The sequence below is a fragment of the Trichophyton benhamiae genome (assembly GCF_000151125.1).
Source record: "Trichophyton benhamiae CBS 112371 chromosome Unknown contig01411.14, whole genome shotgun sequence".
Classification (NCBI taxonomy): domain Eukaryota; kingdom Fungi; phylum Ascomycota; class Eurotiomycetes; order Onygenales; family Arthrodermataceae; genus Trichophyton; species Trichophyton benhamiae.
Genome location: NW_003315075.1, coordinates 31,893 through 49,597, shown reverse-complemented (window position 1 = coordinate 49,597; position 17,705 = coordinate 31,893). Strand labels below are relative to the sequence as shown.

Below are 17,705 nucleotides of genomic sequence, written 5' to 3'. Positions count from 1 at the left end.
AGTCCCAGAGAGGACTAGCGTGTTTCAAGGTGATGACATAATTGGAGCTTTGACTTTCTTGGCATTTTTGAAACATAAAAAAAGACAAAATAAAAGACAAAAAAAAAAAAAAAAAAGGCAGAAAAAAAGACAGTAAAAGAGAAGAAGAAGAAGAAGATAGAGAAGAGGAACGGACAAAGGAGAGCAGCGTCCAAGGGGGGGCGGCAGGATGGAATATTGATGCATAGCAAGGCGGTAGACACAGCCGGGCCTTTGCTTTACCTCTTCTCCTGCCCAATCAGCCCCACAGGATTGTCACTTGAAAGACCAAGAGAATTCCATTATTCCTAGCACCTTGTGGTTGACAGTGACTCTAGCATGGCCCATCTTATTATAGGTATATAAAAGCAGCTTTTGACCGCCAAATCTCTGACACCTGCCCTTTTGTTTCTAATGTCTTCGGCTTGGCGGCCTACACGATGAGCTCTACATCCCCTGTAGCGCAGGGTGGATATTAGATAACTATTACAGATCTTCGGAATACTAGACCGCATATATTTGAGACATCCATTATTGCATATCTCGCATAGGATAGGCTGCTCCCCTCATGGCCACTGGGAATGTGGAGTCATAGGCCTCTGGGAGCCCGCAGGGAGGCTGACGGACCTTATCACATTTTGACCCGCGAAAAAGCTACCACGAGATAATCATGGGGCAGCCACTCTCTATAGAGGGACAATATCCTCCACATTTCTCTTTATCCATCGGACACCTCCAACGAACACTAGCTGTTTATGAGATTATTTCAGCCAGTGCAGTGCAGGCAGGGGGTTGGGAACGCCGGTCTCGACCGAACCATAGCCGACGAGAAAACGAGTTTCTTCGTCCCAGACCAATCGATACAACTCCTAGTCGCCGGCCGCTAGATGAGCCATGGATTGTCTTCTGTAGGGAGCCTGCGCCGCAGCTCACTCCGCTTTATCATGGACTTGCGTTTAATCCAGAGCTGCAACTCAATGGTGTTGAGTTGTAGCGTAAAGTGGCCCAGTCAACTTTTGACTATAAGTAGCTAAGGGACCCTACGGTGGATACCTTTAGCTCTCTAGATGAAGTGTTAGGCGTTTGGGGTAATGTGTTACCATGATTTGTTCGAACTGGCCAAGGGCATAAGGATATTGAATTCACCTCCTTGATATTCTCACTTTGACAGGCTAGGTTAACCCCTTCCTTGTCAATCCCTCTTCCAGTTACCGAGTCATTAATTGCTCGGGTATTGTTCTGTCGGGAAGGAAAATGTTACCATTTTTGCTACCTGTGTGGGCTCGCTCTTTGGGCCCAGTGGCATATTTGATATCTTCTTGGCCAGGAAGTTGACCAGATATCTACCTAGTGTTAGCTAGCATTCATATACGTAGCCAAGCAGTCTAGAACACCCATGCAATCGATCGCTTTCACGATTGTTGGGAGGCGACTCCTGGTGCTTCAGGTTCCCACATCGCCTTCATCGAGGGTGGATCATAAAACTTGGTCGAACAGCGGAACCGCGGAACTCGCAGCTAAATTTAACATGGTCACTCAATCAAATCGCTGCCCAAGTCCCTAGATATGCAAATCTCAGAAGATCTCCTTCACTCTGCTAGTTATGACTCTTGGGTTACGGAGTATTCATGCTGAGAAATGGTCGGGAATGAATTGAGCTAACCAGCTGACTTAACTAGTTACAAGGCTGATTAGCTGCTCCGGAGGTACGGAGCGATCTCTGGGCCACCTGTGGGACTCCAAGATATCTGATAACCATCTAGCTTAGTGATGAGCCACGGATATCACCGAGCCCATCGCTCTTGGTGAAGAGAGAAATCATACAACGAGCACTACTCGCTTTGCTTGACTTCGGGATCTTCGGGATTCGGGATCCTAGGCACTGGATAGGACATAGATGGCCAAGAGACCATCTAGACGGGGCGCAGTTTGATAACACTATAACTACTCGCTACCAAAGACCAATCTGATAAGGCATGGTGCTTTGCAGCTTGCTACAAGGCCTTGGTTTCTCATGAGATGGGGGATTGTTAGCCTTGCCTGGCCACATTCAAAGCGGCGCTTAAGTGCTGAGTTTTTCTCCTTGTATATCCACATGTCCCATGGCTTTAGGCGCAAACAAAGTGTATTTCAGACCTGACATTGCATGGCAGGCGTTTATACACGGAGTCACTTGAGATCCTGCGCCAGACCTAACTTGGTCCCTTTTTTTCTGAGACGCACCTAAGTCGTTAAATATCTGCGGCATAGCAAAAGTGCGACTTATCTTGCTACCATTTACCGTTTGCCACGAATAAAATAAGGCGAGTACTTCTTCGAAAGTACTGTCTCGGGTTTATACTTTATATACCTCCATGCGCCATCCCTGTGCATAATTTTGGTGGTTCAGCTGAAAAAAATATGATTCAAATGGCTGGGGCTTGCATTTCCTTCGAGACCCGAGAAAATACTGCTTTCTGACCAAAGAGGCCTCGAAGAAGAGTTTCTCGCTGTTTGTCTGTCTTCCGTGAATCGCGGGAGATGCGAGATGTGTCTCAGTCGGGCGTCGCTGAATCCAACCCCGATAATATTTTTTATGCAGTGGCCAGTAATGCATGCAGCTAGAGGGATCAACAGCCGACTATTTATTTGCTTGATGGGAGACCCTTGGTCAGTTACACAGGTGACGAGCCAGCCTGTTCGCGCAGTAACCAGTAGCAGGCCATCGCAGGATTCGCAGCTCGGGTAGCGATTATGTCCCTCTTTTTAAAGGTACACTCCTCCGTCCGCATCGATGGCACTTAATGACCATCGAGCATCCAGCGTCCAGCATCCCTTCACCCAACAGTCGACCAGTCAACCAGTCAACTAGCCCACCATGAAGCTGGCTTCCCTCCTCGTCGGCTCGCTGATGCTTGCCGTCCCCGCTCTCGCCTTTGAGCAGTCTGCCATCCAGACTCTCCGCGACGCTACGACTGCTACCGGAGCCTACCACTCCAAGTTCCCACATGCTCTCAGCGAAGGGCCCGAAGCAGCTATATCGAATATCAACTCGGCAACGGCGAGAGCGGCGGACGAAGCGAAGACTGCCATGACTGGACTGACGGTGCAGAGCCAGAGTGTAAGTGCGCAATGCAGCCAGCTACAATTCGTTTAGAGAGTGAAAGTTGACTCCGGTCCAGAACAAAGGGCAGTGTCATCAGTTGGCTGGTGCCTTGAAGGGCGTAAGTTGGATCTCCCCTCATGTTTTGGTCGTCCTTTTTATGCCCAAATACGGAGTACTGACGATGTTTGTTTGGCAGTTCTTTGATGCCATGACGACGCTCTCGCATGATGCTACCAACCCGGCGGTGTTCTGCAGCAAGAATATTGACCGTCTGGGGCCGTCTATGGGATGGAACCTTCGCCTGGTCAGATACGGGGTAGAGGTCGGTTCTGTCCTGCTCCTTTCTTTTTGTCCCTAATAGTCGGCTAATGATATTCAAACAGCCCCATGCTACGACGCTGAAGAGAGACTGCAAGGACGGGGAGAAGCTCGTTGCTGACCTGGCTGGTAGTTATAAGATCGCCGTCGACAGTCTTGAACAGGCCCAGGCGATGCTGGAGAGCCCTCAGGGCAAGTGTAAGCAGTGAATGCCGTCAGATGTCAGGCATCAACTCTACCAGCTTATGCGCTGTCAAATAATTCTAATAAAGCTCTTCTTATCTCCCTCATCTTGTCTCCTTTCTCCCTATCAGCTTCTTCATCTCTCGTTTTATATCCCCCATCACGTCGTCCACCATCCCCCTTTTCTCCAATCAATCCCCGACCAAACGAAAAAAAAAAAGAATCACGTGAAATATTACTAATACTGTCTATCACATGATATCCCGCCCCCTATCTGGGACTAGTGGGTCCAGTTGCCATGGAAATGATGACTAATAAGATAATAGTATTATGATTGGCTAGATCCCCAATAAGCACCACTCCATGCCCCACTTTTTGTAAACACTCGGGCCCTTAAATGCAAAAAAGTTTCGGCTTTATGAGATCATGTTTGGATGTTCAAGCCGTGCGACGCGCAAGTCAAATCTGACACCCAGACTCTTGAGGGTTTTCCTCGTCCACTGCCACAGCTGTTGAATTCACCTACTCCGTACTTCTGCAACACCTTCATCCCAATTCGGCCGTTGTTCATATAATTGTCGCCTGCCTGGTCGAAATCTCCTCGCCGTCTACGGAGTACCCCGTATTCCTGCCTCCCTGTCTTGCCACCCTCCACCCTGAAAGATCAACAACACCCCTTTCCAATCCCCCAGATGGACAACTGAAGTGCTGGTTCACTATTACTCCTTTTCAATTCTCACCAGCAATATGGCACCCAGGTCAACGTCGGGCTCTTCAAGAGCGTCCTCTGGCCCTCGAATAAAGATTGACACGGAGAAATACTCCCCTTATGACCATGATGAAGAATACGGCTCTCATTCAGAGTTTTCCTACGCAACATCTGCCTCGGAGTCCTCAGCATCCAGACCGTTTCTCTCACAATCAAAATACAGGAGAAGGCCCGGAGTAAGGCTGTACAGAGTCCCCAATTCTATCATGAGGTGGGTTTGCTTGGGCGTGTTTGCGGGGCTGGTCCTCTTTGTCTTCACCTTGTTTAGGGTCACGCTGTCCCAGGCAATCTTCAAGATTCCAGCTCCTCCGCCGCCAAACATATTCAAACCGCAGCCGCCTGAGTGGGAGAGCTTCCCCTTCTTACTGAGATACTACGGTGGACTTCGAACCTTAACACCAAAGAATGAGAGCGCCCCTGAATACCCGGGTGGGAACGACGGACAGGATAATTCTACCGCTGAAGAACCAGTTGATATGGACAGAGTTGTCAAAAGCACGCCCTTCAATCCTTATCCAGAGTTCTCATCAAAGAGCTACGTTGAAAAATACGGCAGGAAAGTTGACTGCTTTATGGATCCTGAAAGAAAGATCTCTGTCCCCCAAGTCCGTCGATACGACGGGCTCCCAAGGGGGTTCCCCGATAGTGTTATAGGCTCTAATGAGTTAATTGGGCTTGAAACCAATGCATGCTATGATCGATTTGGTAGACTTGGACCTTACGGTCTCGGATACGGTGTTAGATCTGGCGGTACCGGAGCTGGACTGGAAGGTGACAGGTCAGGAGTAGACCATATGTGGGAAAATACTTCCCCAGTTGACTATCGAAAGGTCAAATGGGCCAAGGCGCAGAAGCAATGTCTGCACGACAACCGTCATCGATTCCCCCTTCCCCTGGCTCCAAAGACAGATAGATTCCTCGGCATGTCCGTAGGTGAGAAAACGCCACGAGGCGCAGAGACCACCCAAAATGGTGCGCCAAAAAACGCCACGACTCCTTCTACTACAAAGTTGCCTCGAACCGCAGTCATAATTAGAACCTGGTCAGAGTTTAAGTACGATACCGAAACTATCTTATACCTACGCTCCCTAATCGCGGAGCTGTCGCTCTTTTCTGGTGGGGAGTTTGATGTTCAGTTCCTGATCCATGTCAAAGATGACAACCTCCAAATCTGGTCAGACGAGGACACTTATAATCGTGTTTTGCAGGAGTCACTACCGGAAGAGTTCCAGGGCATGGGTACTCTCTGGTCTGAGAGACAGATGGGCCTCATATATGGTGGTCTTGAAGAGTCATTTGCTCGAAACCTCCCTGTCCATGGCGTGTATCGCAGTACATTCATGCCTGTGCAGTACTTTGCCCTTCAACATCCTGAATACGACTACTTCTGGAATTGGGAGATGGATGCTCGCTACACGGGTCACTGGTATGATTTGTTTAACAAAATGCGTCTATGGGCAAAAGAGCAGCCTAGAAAGGGACTGTGGGAACGAAACAGCCGGTTCTATGTCCCTTCTGTGCACGGGTCATGGGAAGATTTCCGCCATACCGTTAGAGTGCAAACTGAGCATGGAACAGCTAGCCCTAATAACATGTTTAGCGCAACATCTAAGGAACGACCAAACGGTCATCGCCCAACTGAAATGAAAGGGGACAGACCTATCTGGGGCCCCGAGCGACCACCAGCAGAAAATGATGTGCTAGAGCTAGAAGACGATGGCATCCCCCCAACTACTTATGAGAAGGACAAGTTCGAATGGGGCGTGGGCGAGGAAGCTGACCTCATTGTTCTCAACCCTCTCTATGACCCTGATGGTACCACATGGCTACTCAAGGATGATATTACAGGGTATAACAAGAGCGAGGAAGCACCACCACGACGAGCAGCCATCATAGCGGCTTCACGCCTCTCCCGCAAGCTGCTACTTACCATGCACAAAGAAACCAGTCTGAAACGACATCACATGTTTTCCGAAATGTGGCCGCCAACAGTTGCTCTTCACCATGGCTACAAAGCCGTATACGTGCCTCATTCAGTGTACATTGATCGACGATGGCCAACTGCCTACCTCGAGTCAGTCTTCAATGCAGGCCGCAACGGCGCAACTGGTGGAGCCAGGACATCCGTCTTCGGTAACCGTGAACATAATTTCAGAGGAACAACCTGGTATTACTCTGCCGGCCACTCGGAGAATCTCTGGCGACGATGGCTAGGCTACCGATCCAACAACGATGGTGGTGAAGAATACGAACTGGCTAATGAAGGGAGGATGTGTTTGCCGCCCATGCTACTACATCCTATCAAGGAGGTCAATATGGTTATCGATAGTGCTGGGAGATCATGAGCTTTCTCCCCTGGTGAGGCATTTCCGCCCTAATGATTTTTTTACACATTTCTTATCCCATCGGGAATGGGTGTTAATTACTATTTCCTACCCTTTCATGGCGATGGCGTTGATATATGCCCATGTTTTGCTTTCTGTTGAAGAGTATCATGTCTTTTCACCACTGTTTAATATGTGCTACCAGTCCCACCGCCTCCTGTTGCATATGATGAAGTGTTTTATTGCTGCTTAACCGGTTATCTACATGTTTAGATGGGTAATAATATGGGAATAGATTGGATTTATGATGCACTCCTTGACGTCCGCTTCTGATGGTAAGCTGTGTTTGCACATAGCATTGATGCTAGCTACATGCTGGATAAAAATAATACTATATAAATCCTCTCAACTATGTATCTAGTACATACGAACACAGGAAGTGGAAAACAGAGCTTCCCGTCCGCTCAGCTGTACTTAAGCCACTTGCCGGTCGGTTAGTAGTTGGCTGGGTGACCACCAGCGAATCCCGACTTTCGTATGTTTTGATCTTTTTTTTTATCATTATTAATTATTTCGATTCTGCTTCCTTTTGCTCTGAATTGATAGCAATTTCTATCGGATAAGTGGTATGTTATTTGATGTCCCAAGTAACTAGTTAGGCACTCAATTGTGCTGGTAAAAATTCCCGCCGGCAGACTTAATCGGAGCCTTAAATAAGTATTCAACTCATCTCTTAACCCAGAGGCTTAGATATAACATGCAGTATCTGCCTTGACTATAGTCTTTGTTGTTTGTAGCAGTTTCCCATGTCCATCACTGACTTTCACCACCGCAGGAGACACAACAACCTGTCCAGCAGCTAAGTTGCTCCAAATAAACTGGAATCCACACGGCTGTTCAAAGAGCCAAATTCCTAACTCTGCTGCATCCTCCATTACTTTGGTTAGATGGCGTATTCTCTCTGACTCTAGATGCTGAGGGTTTGCGAATGGTCGGAATGCAGCTGTGAAAGCATCGACGGCTTTCGAAATGTTCTCAGCCCTCGTGGAGAGGTATGCTTGCTTTTGTGTATCTGGCACACCTCGGTAACTGCGCGCGGTTAACATTCTCCAGTAGAAGTGAACCTGGCTTTCTTCTTGGTCTAATGTAAGGGTTAGCTTTGTACTCTGGCGATTCTCGAACTCGTTTTGGGTACGTGCCTTGTACCTGCATTTCATGGAAATCCCTGGCGGCAGTGAATGGAGGTGGGAGAAACGAAGTTACTTCGGATCTAGAAGCAGATGATGGCGCAGCATGAAAGGTAGCTGGAATGAGAGACTGAACCAGGCAATGCTTTATGATTGGCTCGCGATCATTGGATTGGGACAGTAGAGAGACAACTGGCGCTGGCAGAAACGGAGAATTGTAGCTGCTAAGCATAGCTACACATTGAGATAAATGCTCAGATTCAAAATTCGAAGGTGAGCTGGAAGTGTAGTAATTCTCGACATGAAGGGCAAGATGATCAAAGACGGTCAAGATACGGCTCTCCACTGTCTTATCATCCGCTGGAGTAGGAATATAGCTTCCTAAACCACTTTTTTCCGCATGTAAATCAAGAGAACCGGCTGTGTTTGTCTTATCTGTATTCCCAGCAAATGGAACATTGCTACTGAAATGTTCTCGGGAGCAGGCTGTTTCAATATCATAGTTCTTGTCCACCAATGGTTCTCTTGTCTGCCTGCCTTCAAGGTTGTTCCCCCCTCTCGACTTCCGGCGGCCAAAGAAGAGGTACGCAGCAATGAGAGTTAGAAGCGTACTTCCAACAATAGAACCGCCAATTGCACCAGCCAGTATCCCAGTGCTGAAGCCAGTGGTTTGGGGCTTTTTATGTAAAGGGGGATGGCTAGGTTGCAGACTCTCTGTAGGTGGGTTGTAAGTTGCTGTGGTAGGAGGATATTGTTCAGTAGCTTTCGGATGCGTCGTCCCGGTTGGAGATGAGAGTATTGGCACAACGCTGGTCATTCCAGCTCCAGGGACATATTGAGAGGTAGGAGATGCTTCAGGTGGCGCAGTCCACGTATTGATGGTATTAGGGGGTTGGCTGATAGGAACTCCAGGAATCGCTGGATTAGCCGGCCACGTTGGGGTCGCTTGAATCGGTGGTTGCACAGCAGGGGGGGTAGCCATGGGATCTTCAGGCGCTTGTCGTCTTGCTGCCATCTCGAAGTCTGTAAAAATGAGTTGTGTAATGCTGGAATCACAAGCTCTGGTATTATCAAAAGCTCTAGTCAAAGATGGGAATGCCTCGTCTTATGTGAAAACGACCCGCAGTCAGCAGTCAAGGCTGAGCAACAAGCGAGTTTCTCTTTTGGGTTGAACATTCCATACTCTGTGTAGAGTCCCAGTTGCTAACTACATGGATTATCACGTAGTTATGGTATAGCTCCAACATTTGGCGTTGATGTTGGGTTGCCTACTGGTCGGAATAGTTACAGGGGTGCTAGTATAAGCCCTGCACAGCCAAGATGAGCAGAAGGCTCGAAATTGTTGGTAGGAGATATTTTTTTTTGACTAGCCTGGGGAACAAACAGTTAGTAACATCTAGCAAGCAGCTTTCAACCGTTACTAACTGCTAGGACTCCAATATAAGAATCTTGGCCTTAGGGGTGCTTGTTGTTCAACTCTTCGGGGGAGATTAATTGAGACAACGGCTTGCTTTCAGCTAACAAGTTAACTGGTTAGTTGGCCAGTTGATTATTTGGAGTGAGCTGGCCGAATTTTGTGCAGTAGAGTCGTGTCCACTCCATTGAACCCAGTTAACTAGTTAGTTAGCGCGTTTCCCATGGCTATAATTTAACCATTAACTCAGGAGGCACTGGAGTAAAAACAGCACGTTATCAGTAAAAGTAAATAAATAGATAAAAAATAAAATAACAGTTCATTGATAGTTAGGAGACTTGTGTGTACTCAGCTGTTTATCACAAACGAGTCATTAGAAACTGAATTATCAACAGCTATAACTAGCTGCGTGTGCAGCCGTGCGACATAAACAGAGGGACCATAAATGGTTTACAATGGCACCCTAACGTGAGGTATATAGGATATCTATAACTCAGCTACCGGGACTAGAAAAGTTCCCAGGGCCTGATGAATGATTTTTAATGCCGGGTATCGAAATTGAGCGAAGCCGTACCACGAAATCAGTCTATTGGCCTCTTGCGGAAAAACCAGCATCGTCCATCTTTATGTAAAGAAGGGTTATAAGTTCAATCTGTCGGTCGTCATTCACCTGTATCTTCTAGCCACAATGGATCAATGTATCTCCATGGAGCAACTAATTAATTATCAGCGACTCCGCGCCCACGGCATCAAAGTTCATTTCCGAAGGTAGTTGACTATAGTCAACGAAAGAGCGTTAACTAATGCACCACCCGTCGGGAACAAGGCATAATGCAATATCAGTGCGAAGTCCCCTGAATTCAAACGTTAACTATCCGCAATATTTTTTATTCTCACTGAAATACTTTTCATATGAAGGTCCAAAATCGGTCCTTGTTGTGGTTTTGATATTCGCACAAGGTCGACTGTATAAAACTTCGCTGTGACATCAGGGGTTGTTTCTCTCTCCTTGAGTAGACTGAATCCTTGTCTGAGTGTTTGCTCACATAGACCAAGCACTCGTAGTAATTTAGCCTTGTCAGATAAGCGAGCACTATCTTCTGAGTGATTCATGCTAGTTTCTCGCGCCTTCTGACAGCATTCTTTAAGTTGTTCAACAATATCCTCCAGGCCTTGGTCTTCTGGCAGAGGCACTGAGAGCTTGCCTAGTTGAGTACGAGATTCAAAATTAACTGAGCAGGGAAGTGTTGGAGTAGTTGCCTGTCCCACTTCAGTGTCAATATGTCCCCGGAGGCCAGAGTATGTGTGGACGTATGTCAGGTGCTGCTCCGGCGAGAGTATGAGCAACATGTAGGACTCGAACTTTGGCTTCCTGATCAGATGGTAGAGCGCCGGAAGCATTTTGTCTTCTGTGCCCGGAAATTGATAACTCGTTAGGTACAAGACAGAAGACCAATATAGATGCAAAAATGCGTATTGAACAGTGTGGTAACTTCTTACTATCTTTTGGGTATCTCCCACACTGTTGACTGACACGGCTCGTGCGTTTCTTTATCGGGTAGTTGCTGTATCCGCTGCCTTGTGTAGTTGTATTGAGGGTGGATTTGTTTCCCATATTCCATGAACTTCAGAGTTTTTAGTCTGTCACAGCAGCTTCAATGAGGATGCTAACGATATTCCCATGCAGAGTTAGGCAACTAAATAAAGTCAACGTGAGTTTCGATCGGTTCCATACCAATGGAACACGGGCTCGGTAGTTAGCTACAAACAAGGTAGTTAACTAGCTATAAATACTCACTAAAGGCCATCAATCGCTAACTACCGAAGCATCGCCTTTTTCAAACGGAGTTCTTCTTAATGATGGCCCAAAAGCAAAAGCCACATCCTCATCTGGCGGCTAACTAACTAGTTCGGGTTCCAGGCTGGACTGGCCGCGCCTAAAACATCCCTGATGCTTGTCCTTCACGACTCCAACCGTGAATGGATAGGAGAGAAGCGACAACATATGTGCTATATACGGCTCTCCGTCGCCTTGAATGCTATGTCTCCCGCTTAAGCACATCCCTCTGGTTCTGGACTGCTGATATCCGAGAGTGAAACCGGCTGTACGATATCCTAGGGCTGTTAGTCAAAGCAAGACTTGCAGGCCACGGCACTCCGTAACTAGTTAACTAACTACTGGTTTTCGCGTCTTCCGGCTTCCGCCCTGCTAGTGCGCCGCCCCGGCTGACGATGATCAATGACAACGAGCCAGCGCGGCGAAGCTGATGAGCTGTTCGAGCTTCGGCTTCTTTGCTGCGTCTTCGATATCGCCTTTTTCTGTCGAGTTCGGCGATTGGACTTTCGACTTCCCTTCTGGGCACCGCCATCCAAGATCCCGTGATGGCAGAATCCAACCGTATATATTCTTACTCAACGTCGTTCTTCTCTTGTTGTCGATGTTCTGTTCTTCACCTCTATCACTTATACCACCCTACGACCTAGAGAAAGCTGAGTGTAGCTGTCTGCTCCGACTCAAAGTCCCCGTTCTTTCGCTGTTGGTTAGTTATAAGCTGGCCCACTAAGAGTGTTATTGGTGGACCACAGTCAGTCGTTCAACGCTGGTAAGTCTTGGTGAACCACAGCTGTTCAGTTGAGTTTATTGACCACGAATAGATGCAGTGGAGCTTTACATTCCCTCCCGTTGATTTCAGAATCCAGGTAGACATGGAGAACCCCCCGGTACACACCAATGTCTACGCTCCTTTCTTCGGCTTGATGATCTGGCTTGCATCGACGCTGGTAGCAGTCCTGCTCGTCCGCAGGGTTAGAGCTGGATACCTTGAATTTCTCTCCCTAGGGCCCGGCGGGACACCTTCTACTCCCATGGGATACCTCCGGATATGCTTACTGAGCATCTTTGCCCTCCGGAACCCCTTTAAACCACCACATATACCTGAGACATTAAACCCTAAGACTGGAATACTCAAATATCTGCCTACTCGTACCGGAAAACGCCCAAAAATTGCAGGAATCATCCCTCATAGACAAGTCACACAGCAAGCCACACCCGACATGTACGCTGCTCTCAAAGAAGAAATAAAAAAACTTGCCCTCTCCAATTCTGATCGGCTTTATGAGGGAACGTCATGCTTCGAGAAGCATAGCATTGGTCTCTTCACTCCTCTCGACTTACCAAATAGAGTTACATGTAATGGAGAAATATGCCACGCCCACCCCATTGATGGGAGCATTCATATGACTCTTCATCCAGCAGATGTCAAGTTTGTCATTGAACGGGGATGGGGTGAGCGGCACCCGCTTGCTCGAGATAGCTGGTGGTGGATGTTTAGGCTTGTACCTACGGGGTTTGTCATGATATACGCTCCCCGCTCGAAGGAGGAGTTGGACAGCGTGGTTCAAATCATCCATGCTGCTTCTTGGTGGGTCAATGGTATTGAACCGCGCTGGTCTACACCTGCGAATAGCAGTCGGTGTGGGGTCGAAGGGGGAGCTGGTTTTATCAAATCTCAAGTTAGAACCTAACAGTCGATTTCTTCGGAGCGGATGATATGACTGACTCAAGGTATTTTCGGGAGTAACCCCTTCTCCTAACCTTTCATCATGTATATTTACCCTCTCTTCATAACGAATTACCTAAGACCGTTAACTAGGTACCTAGTTAACACCAGAAATTGAAACGCCATTTCATTGTTAAACTGCTTCTAAGTATGGGATTCTAACGCCAGTTCCCTGGAAGTTGCAAAACATGAGCTCTCTGTATCTTGGGAAAACAACAAAATGACCACTCCATGATTTACCCAAAGTTCCAGGAAGTTTCAAGCCAATGGAGATCAAAAACCTCTTCCTAAAGAAACGGCTGAGGAAACTCCGAAAAATGAGGACTCTTTGGAGAAGAAATCCCAGGTTTCCGCCTCAGAATACCTAGTATTGATCAGTGTGATATTGAAAATGTGGGTTGAACAGAGAGTATCTATGCAAATTCTAGGTCATCAACCTGTGGATACAAATAATATTCGGTTAGTGAGTGAAGTAAAAGGCAGTGCAAGTTATATGGCGTTCTCACCTTAGCACGCTTGCTGTCTTCCGGCACAACACTGCTGGTACCGGTTCGTTTGGTTACTCGGTGGTGGAGATAGAAAAATTGGTGGTTAACAGGCCTATTGGTGCGTCGAACACTAGTATCGCTGCCACCGGTTATAGACTCTGACCCCTCTCTGTCGGGGTCGGTGAGAGTATCATCTGAATCTCCCTCTGGCTGGGTAGTTGGTGGCTCCGTTGGATCATCTGTTTCGATGCTAGGGTATATGATCGTGTCTTTGTCCTTGTCCTCCTCGTCCTTGTCCAGTTTGGCGTCCACATTGTTATTGTTATTGTTAGATTCTCCAGAAGAGGATAAAGAGTAGAGTGAGTTAGAGTAGTTTGGGCTATGTGGAGGTGAGAGGGATGAGAGTGACAGAGGACCAAATTCTGGCTGCTCCAGGCCTGGAGAAGGAGAGTAAGTCACGGACTGAACTGAGCTGCAGTATTCTTCTTTGTCTTCTTCCCCCTCCTCGTCATCCGAATGGGCTGTCTGCTGATAAGGCCTGAAGGAGTCGCAGTAACCTATATCTGGCAGATATCCGAAAGCCTGATTGGTGTTCTCTGAGGAATATGAAGAACACTCTGAATCTGATCCATGAACTCTGTGAGTTCCCTTGGGATAGAAAGGAGCCCAGCCAGGGAACCCCCTAGCCATGCGAAGAGCCGTTGGAGAGATGTTGAACATGTTATACCTTTCAGACAGAGTGGTGGAATCTGAGGCAACGCTTTCACCATCCTCGGCGCCTTCGGTCTCATCCTCAAAGGAGTCCCCGTACAGATCAGTGAAGTCTTGGTATGCATCACGGTATTGTTGGGGAGTATGTCCTGGTGATCCAATCTGTTCTGCCGCCACGTTGATAAGTGCATATTTCTCGACGCGAGTTTCCTGTTGGTTACGAGCATAAGCCTCGAGCTTTTCAGACGCGACGTCGAGCTTAGCTAAAAATTTTCTCTTCTCGTCTCGCTGCTGGCTTTTGGACTTTGGTCTGCAGTCCGCTGAGATGCAGCTTGCCATGATGAGCTGAGACTCGGAGGTGCAATAAAGGGAAAAGGATATAAAGGGGAGGCCAGATCTAGCTTGGTAGATATGGCTTTGTAGATGGAGAAAGAAACAGAAAGAGAGAGAGAGAGATAGATAGAAGAGGAATAATTGCTTATTCCTCTGGGAGGGAGAACAGCCTGTTGGCCTGAGAAGGGTTGGACAAATATCAGACACAGCTTGTGGAGGGGGAGTCATGAGAAAGAACAGCTGCTGGCTGGGCAACCAAAATGATGAGTTTTTATAGCCATGACTAGACAGTGTTGCGCCGAGACAGAACATAGTAGCCATGTTCATGCCATACGCATAGGACAGGAGAGGCAAAGGGGAGCTGTCGAACTTCTCAGCAGGTAGCTGGTTCTGGTATCAGGGGGAGTGGAGGAGCTGCAAGAAGAGGCAGATAGACCATAATAAGTTTAATATTCTTTTACAGTTTGGACCAGGTCTATAGAAGCCAGAACAGCGGGAAGGTACGGGCAGGGGTAGAAACATCTGTAGATATATACGTCAACAGGGGGGAGAGAATATAGATGCGTAGGTATCATTCTTTTGATAAAACCAGGAAACATCAAGAAGGGGAAGGGGGTGGAAACAGGATATCAACATAGAGATGGTATCTCCTGCATGACTATAAAAGACAATGCAATTCCATAGAAAAAAGGAAAAAGTCATGTCTGTAGGAAAAGGAAATGGTATTGTAGATATGCAATAAGGAAAGCATAAGAGTCCTTGCACCTAGACACCTTTTTTTTTCTCATTTAGCCTGGATGTTGCAGTTATCAAATATGTAAAGTGGCAAGGGGAATAAAGGGGGAGAAGTGAAAAAAAAAGGGAGAACAGGAGAAGGAAAGGAAGACAGCATCAGGCAGACAGCTGATGACAAACATGGAAGAAAGCGGAGGACAAGCAAGAAAATGAGATGATTTGGTAAGAAGCGTTTGTTTTCACACAGGACATCAAGGAGAAATAGCAACAAGACCTATGAAAAAACAATGTCCTGTGTCCCAAGCCTCCCCCCATGTTTCTGCACCATCATGATACAACAGTAATGTCTGCAGAGATAAGGATTTCATATTAACCATTAAATAGAGAGGCATTTACTCGTAACCAGCCTTCTTCAGGGCGCCGGCGAGCCATTCGAGGCCCTCGTAGAGACCATCTCCGGTGGTGGCACAGGTAGATTGGATGTACTACGCTCTGTCAGTCAGGAGGTTTAGAGAGAAAAGGATCACGAGACTTACCCAGGCACGTCGTGTCAAGGTCTGTAGACCAAGCTGTGAGGTGATCTCGGCAGGGCTCATGGCGTTCTAACCGTCAAATTAGTACCTGCGAACATGTATGGACATTGGATTAAACGTGTGACTTACGGGGAGATCCTGCTTGTTGGCGAAAACGAGAAGCAAAGCATCCCGTAGTTCGTCCTCGTTGAGCATCTTCTGCAACTCTTCTCTGGCCTCGACGACACGGTCACGATCGTTGCTGTCGACGACGAAGATGATACCCTGGGTGTTCTGGAAGTAGTGTCTCCACAGTGGTCGGATCTTGTCCTGACCACCGACATCCCACACGGTGAATTGAATGTTCTTGTACTCGACGGTCTCAACGTTGAATCCTACGCCAGTCAGTATTTCTTTCTTTCTTCTGACTTGATGTATTGAGTGACATCCCGAGTATTGGACCTACCGATGGTGGGGATGGTTGTGACAATCTCGCCAAGCTTCAGTTTGTAGAGGATGGTGGTCTTTCCGGCAGCATCGAGACCGACCATAAGAATTCGCATCTCCTTCTTGCCAAACCATAGCTTATCAAGCATTTTCGAAAATGACATACCCATCTTGGCGGTATTGATGGACTTTGCGGTGGGCTTGAGGGGGTAGAAAGGTGAGCGAGCGAGAGGGGAGCGGAAAAGTAAGGGAGGGTCGGGTTTGCCTGTGATTGCGGTCAGCCAGCGAACGCGTAAGCCTGAAGACAGCGGTGTCGACCGTTCTGCCTATCGAGCGGTGGCAGATGGTAAACAGGACAGACGAGGAGACGAGAAGAGCGGGCTATCAACGGTTGGGTGGTTGCTGTTGGGTGGTGGTGGTCGGGTGGTTGTTCTGGTGAAGCGGTGGGATGGCCGAACAAGACACCTTTTCACAGGGGGGCCAGGCGAGAGTTTTCTTTTTTAACCTCGCCCTTTTTTTTTTTTTCCTCTCTATTACTTACAGGACGCAAAGACGAGGGAGTCCGGGGGATAGGGTGAGGTGCGCGCTGACTGACAACGCCGGTGGTATCTCTCTGGCTGGCCGTCTGGCTGTCTAGCTGTCGGTCTTGTTGGTGGTGGTGGTGGTGGTGGTGGTGTTGTCGGTCGCTTTGGCGATGAGAGGAAGAAGGAAGAGGAGTTTTTGGTGGCAAGCAAGGCTCAACTAGGAAAGGCGCCAAAAAGGAAAAAAAATTCCCCAGGCAAGACAACGTGACTTTTTGGCTTGGGTCGCAGCGACTGTTGGCGACGACGGCGATGGGAACGGCGGCAGACTCTATAGAGACTGCAAAAGACGACGCAGAGGATGCGAAGGGATGATGGGAGCAAGGGACGAGGAAGCGTTTGGCGTTCGTTATATAACTGCGGTGGCTGGAAAGAGGACAGGTTAGCTGGTTTGCGACTCCAGGCAACAGGATTCTGCGGGCGTTAGCAGACGAAGAGCCGCTTGTTGCTTCTTCCAGCCGTTGGTCGACGGACAGATGGATGATCAGCTAGTCGACGAGGTTAATTCACTAGGCCGGGGAGACTGCATTGGATGTTTGTTTCTCGACGAGTAGTGGCAGGCTACAGTCCCGGGTTGCTGGCGCTGGTGCTCGTCCTCCGTAGATGTAGAGATATAAAGCACGGAGATAGGAGACGGTCACCACAAGGATTACCAGGCCCTTCCTTTTACATATAATGTCCCTGAATATCAAGGCAGGAGATGTAGATGCGGATGTCGACGTGCAGATCTCGAGATACCAATTACCTGCATTGAGAGAACCGGAGACAGCTTCTCACAGCTTCTAACCCCCAGACTCGGACCATCTAGTCATCCACTCGAGTCATATCGATCTACCATTACAATCCTACTTCCTACAACTGTTAAATATATCGGTTCCACGATCCTGGAATCGGAGCCCCCGGGTTGACGGTTCCACTGAAAGTGGAATGACTCCGTTGAGATCCCATCCTTGCCCTGGATAGTTATCATGAGTCACTCTTAAGCCAATACGACCATGGGACAAGCATGCCTAAGTATATAAAGACGATGAAGTTCCCTT

At 47.9% G+C, this 17,705-nt stretch overlaps 7 protein-coding genes across 7 annotated transcripts; 3 read left to right on the top strand and 4 right to left on the bottom strand.

The window, feature by feature from the left end:
- Positions 1 to 2,875: 2,875 nt before the first annotated feature.
- ARB_03673 (uncharacterized protein) lies at positions 2,876 to 3,630 on the top strand (the record flags this gene model as incomplete). Its single annotated transcript, XM_003010060.1, has 3 exons — positions 2,876 to 3,118; positions 3,201 to 3,407; positions 3,487 to 3,630. The coding sequence occupies 3 exons, from the start codon at positions 2,876 to 2,878 to the stop codon at positions 3,628 to 3,630; spliced, it is 594 nt and encodes a 197-aa protein (XP_003010106.1).
- Positions 3,631 to 4,351: 721 nt separating this feature from the next.
- On the top strand, positions 4,352 to 6,718 carry ARB_03672 (uncharacterized protein; the record flags this gene model as incomplete). Its single annotated transcript, XM_003010059.1, has 1 exon — positions 4,352 to 6,718. One exon carries the CDS (start codon positions 4,352 to 4,354, stop codon positions 6,716 to 6,718), a length of 2,367 nt encoding a protein of 788 aa, XP_003010105.1.
- Positions 6,719 to 7,443: 725 nt separating this feature from the next.
- On the bottom strand, positions 7,444 to 8,899 carry ARB_03671 (uncharacterized protein; the record flags this gene model as incomplete). The annotated part of the gene is made up of 2 exons (XM_003010058.1): positions 7,444 to 7,838; positions 7,897 to 8,899. The coding sequence occupies 2 exons, from the start codon at positions 8,897 to 8,899 to the stop codon at positions 7,444 to 7,446; spliced, it is 1,398 nt and encodes a 465-aa protein (XP_003010104.1).
- Positions 8,900 to 10,165: 1,266 nt separating this feature from the next.
- ARB_03670 (uncharacterized protein) lies at positions 10,166 to 10,699 on the bottom strand (the record flags this gene model as incomplete). The annotated part of the gene is made up of 1 exon (XM_003010057.1): positions 10,166 to 10,699. One exon carries the CDS (start codon positions 10,697 to 10,699, stop codon positions 10,166 to 10,168), a length of 534 nt encoding a protein of 177 aa, XP_003010103.1.
- A 1,254-nt stretch (positions 10,700 to 11,953) lies between these two features.
- ARB_03669 (uncharacterized protein) lies at positions 11,954 to 12,823 on the top strand (the record flags this gene model as incomplete). The annotated part of the gene is made up of 1 exon (XM_003010056.1): positions 11,954 to 12,823. The coding sequence occupies one exon, from the start codon at positions 11,954 to 11,956 to the stop codon at positions 12,821 to 12,823; it is 870 nt and encodes a 289-aa protein (XP_003010102.1).
- A 448-nt stretch (positions 12,824 to 13,271) lies between these two features.
- Positions 13,272 to 14,717, bottom strand: ARB_03668 (uncharacterized protein; the record flags this gene model as incomplete). The annotated part of the gene is made up of 1 exon (XM_003010055.1): positions 13,272 to 14,717. One exon carries the CDS (start codon positions 14,715 to 14,717, stop codon positions 13,272 to 13,274), a length of 1,446 nt encoding a protein of 481 aa, XP_003010101.1.
- Positions 14,718 to 15,517: 800 nt separating this feature from the next.
- On the bottom strand, positions 15,518 to 16,254 carry ARB_03667 (uncharacterized protein; the record flags this gene model as incomplete). Its single annotated transcript, XM_003010054.1, has 4 exons — positions 15,518 to 15,610; positions 15,662 to 15,727; positions 15,788 to 16,065; positions 16,104 to 16,254. 4 exons carry the CDS (start codon positions 16,252 to 16,254, stop codon positions 15,518 to 15,520), a joined length of 588 nt encoding a protein of 195 aa, XP_003010100.1.
- Positions 16,255 to 17,705: the final 1,451 nt, after the last annotated feature.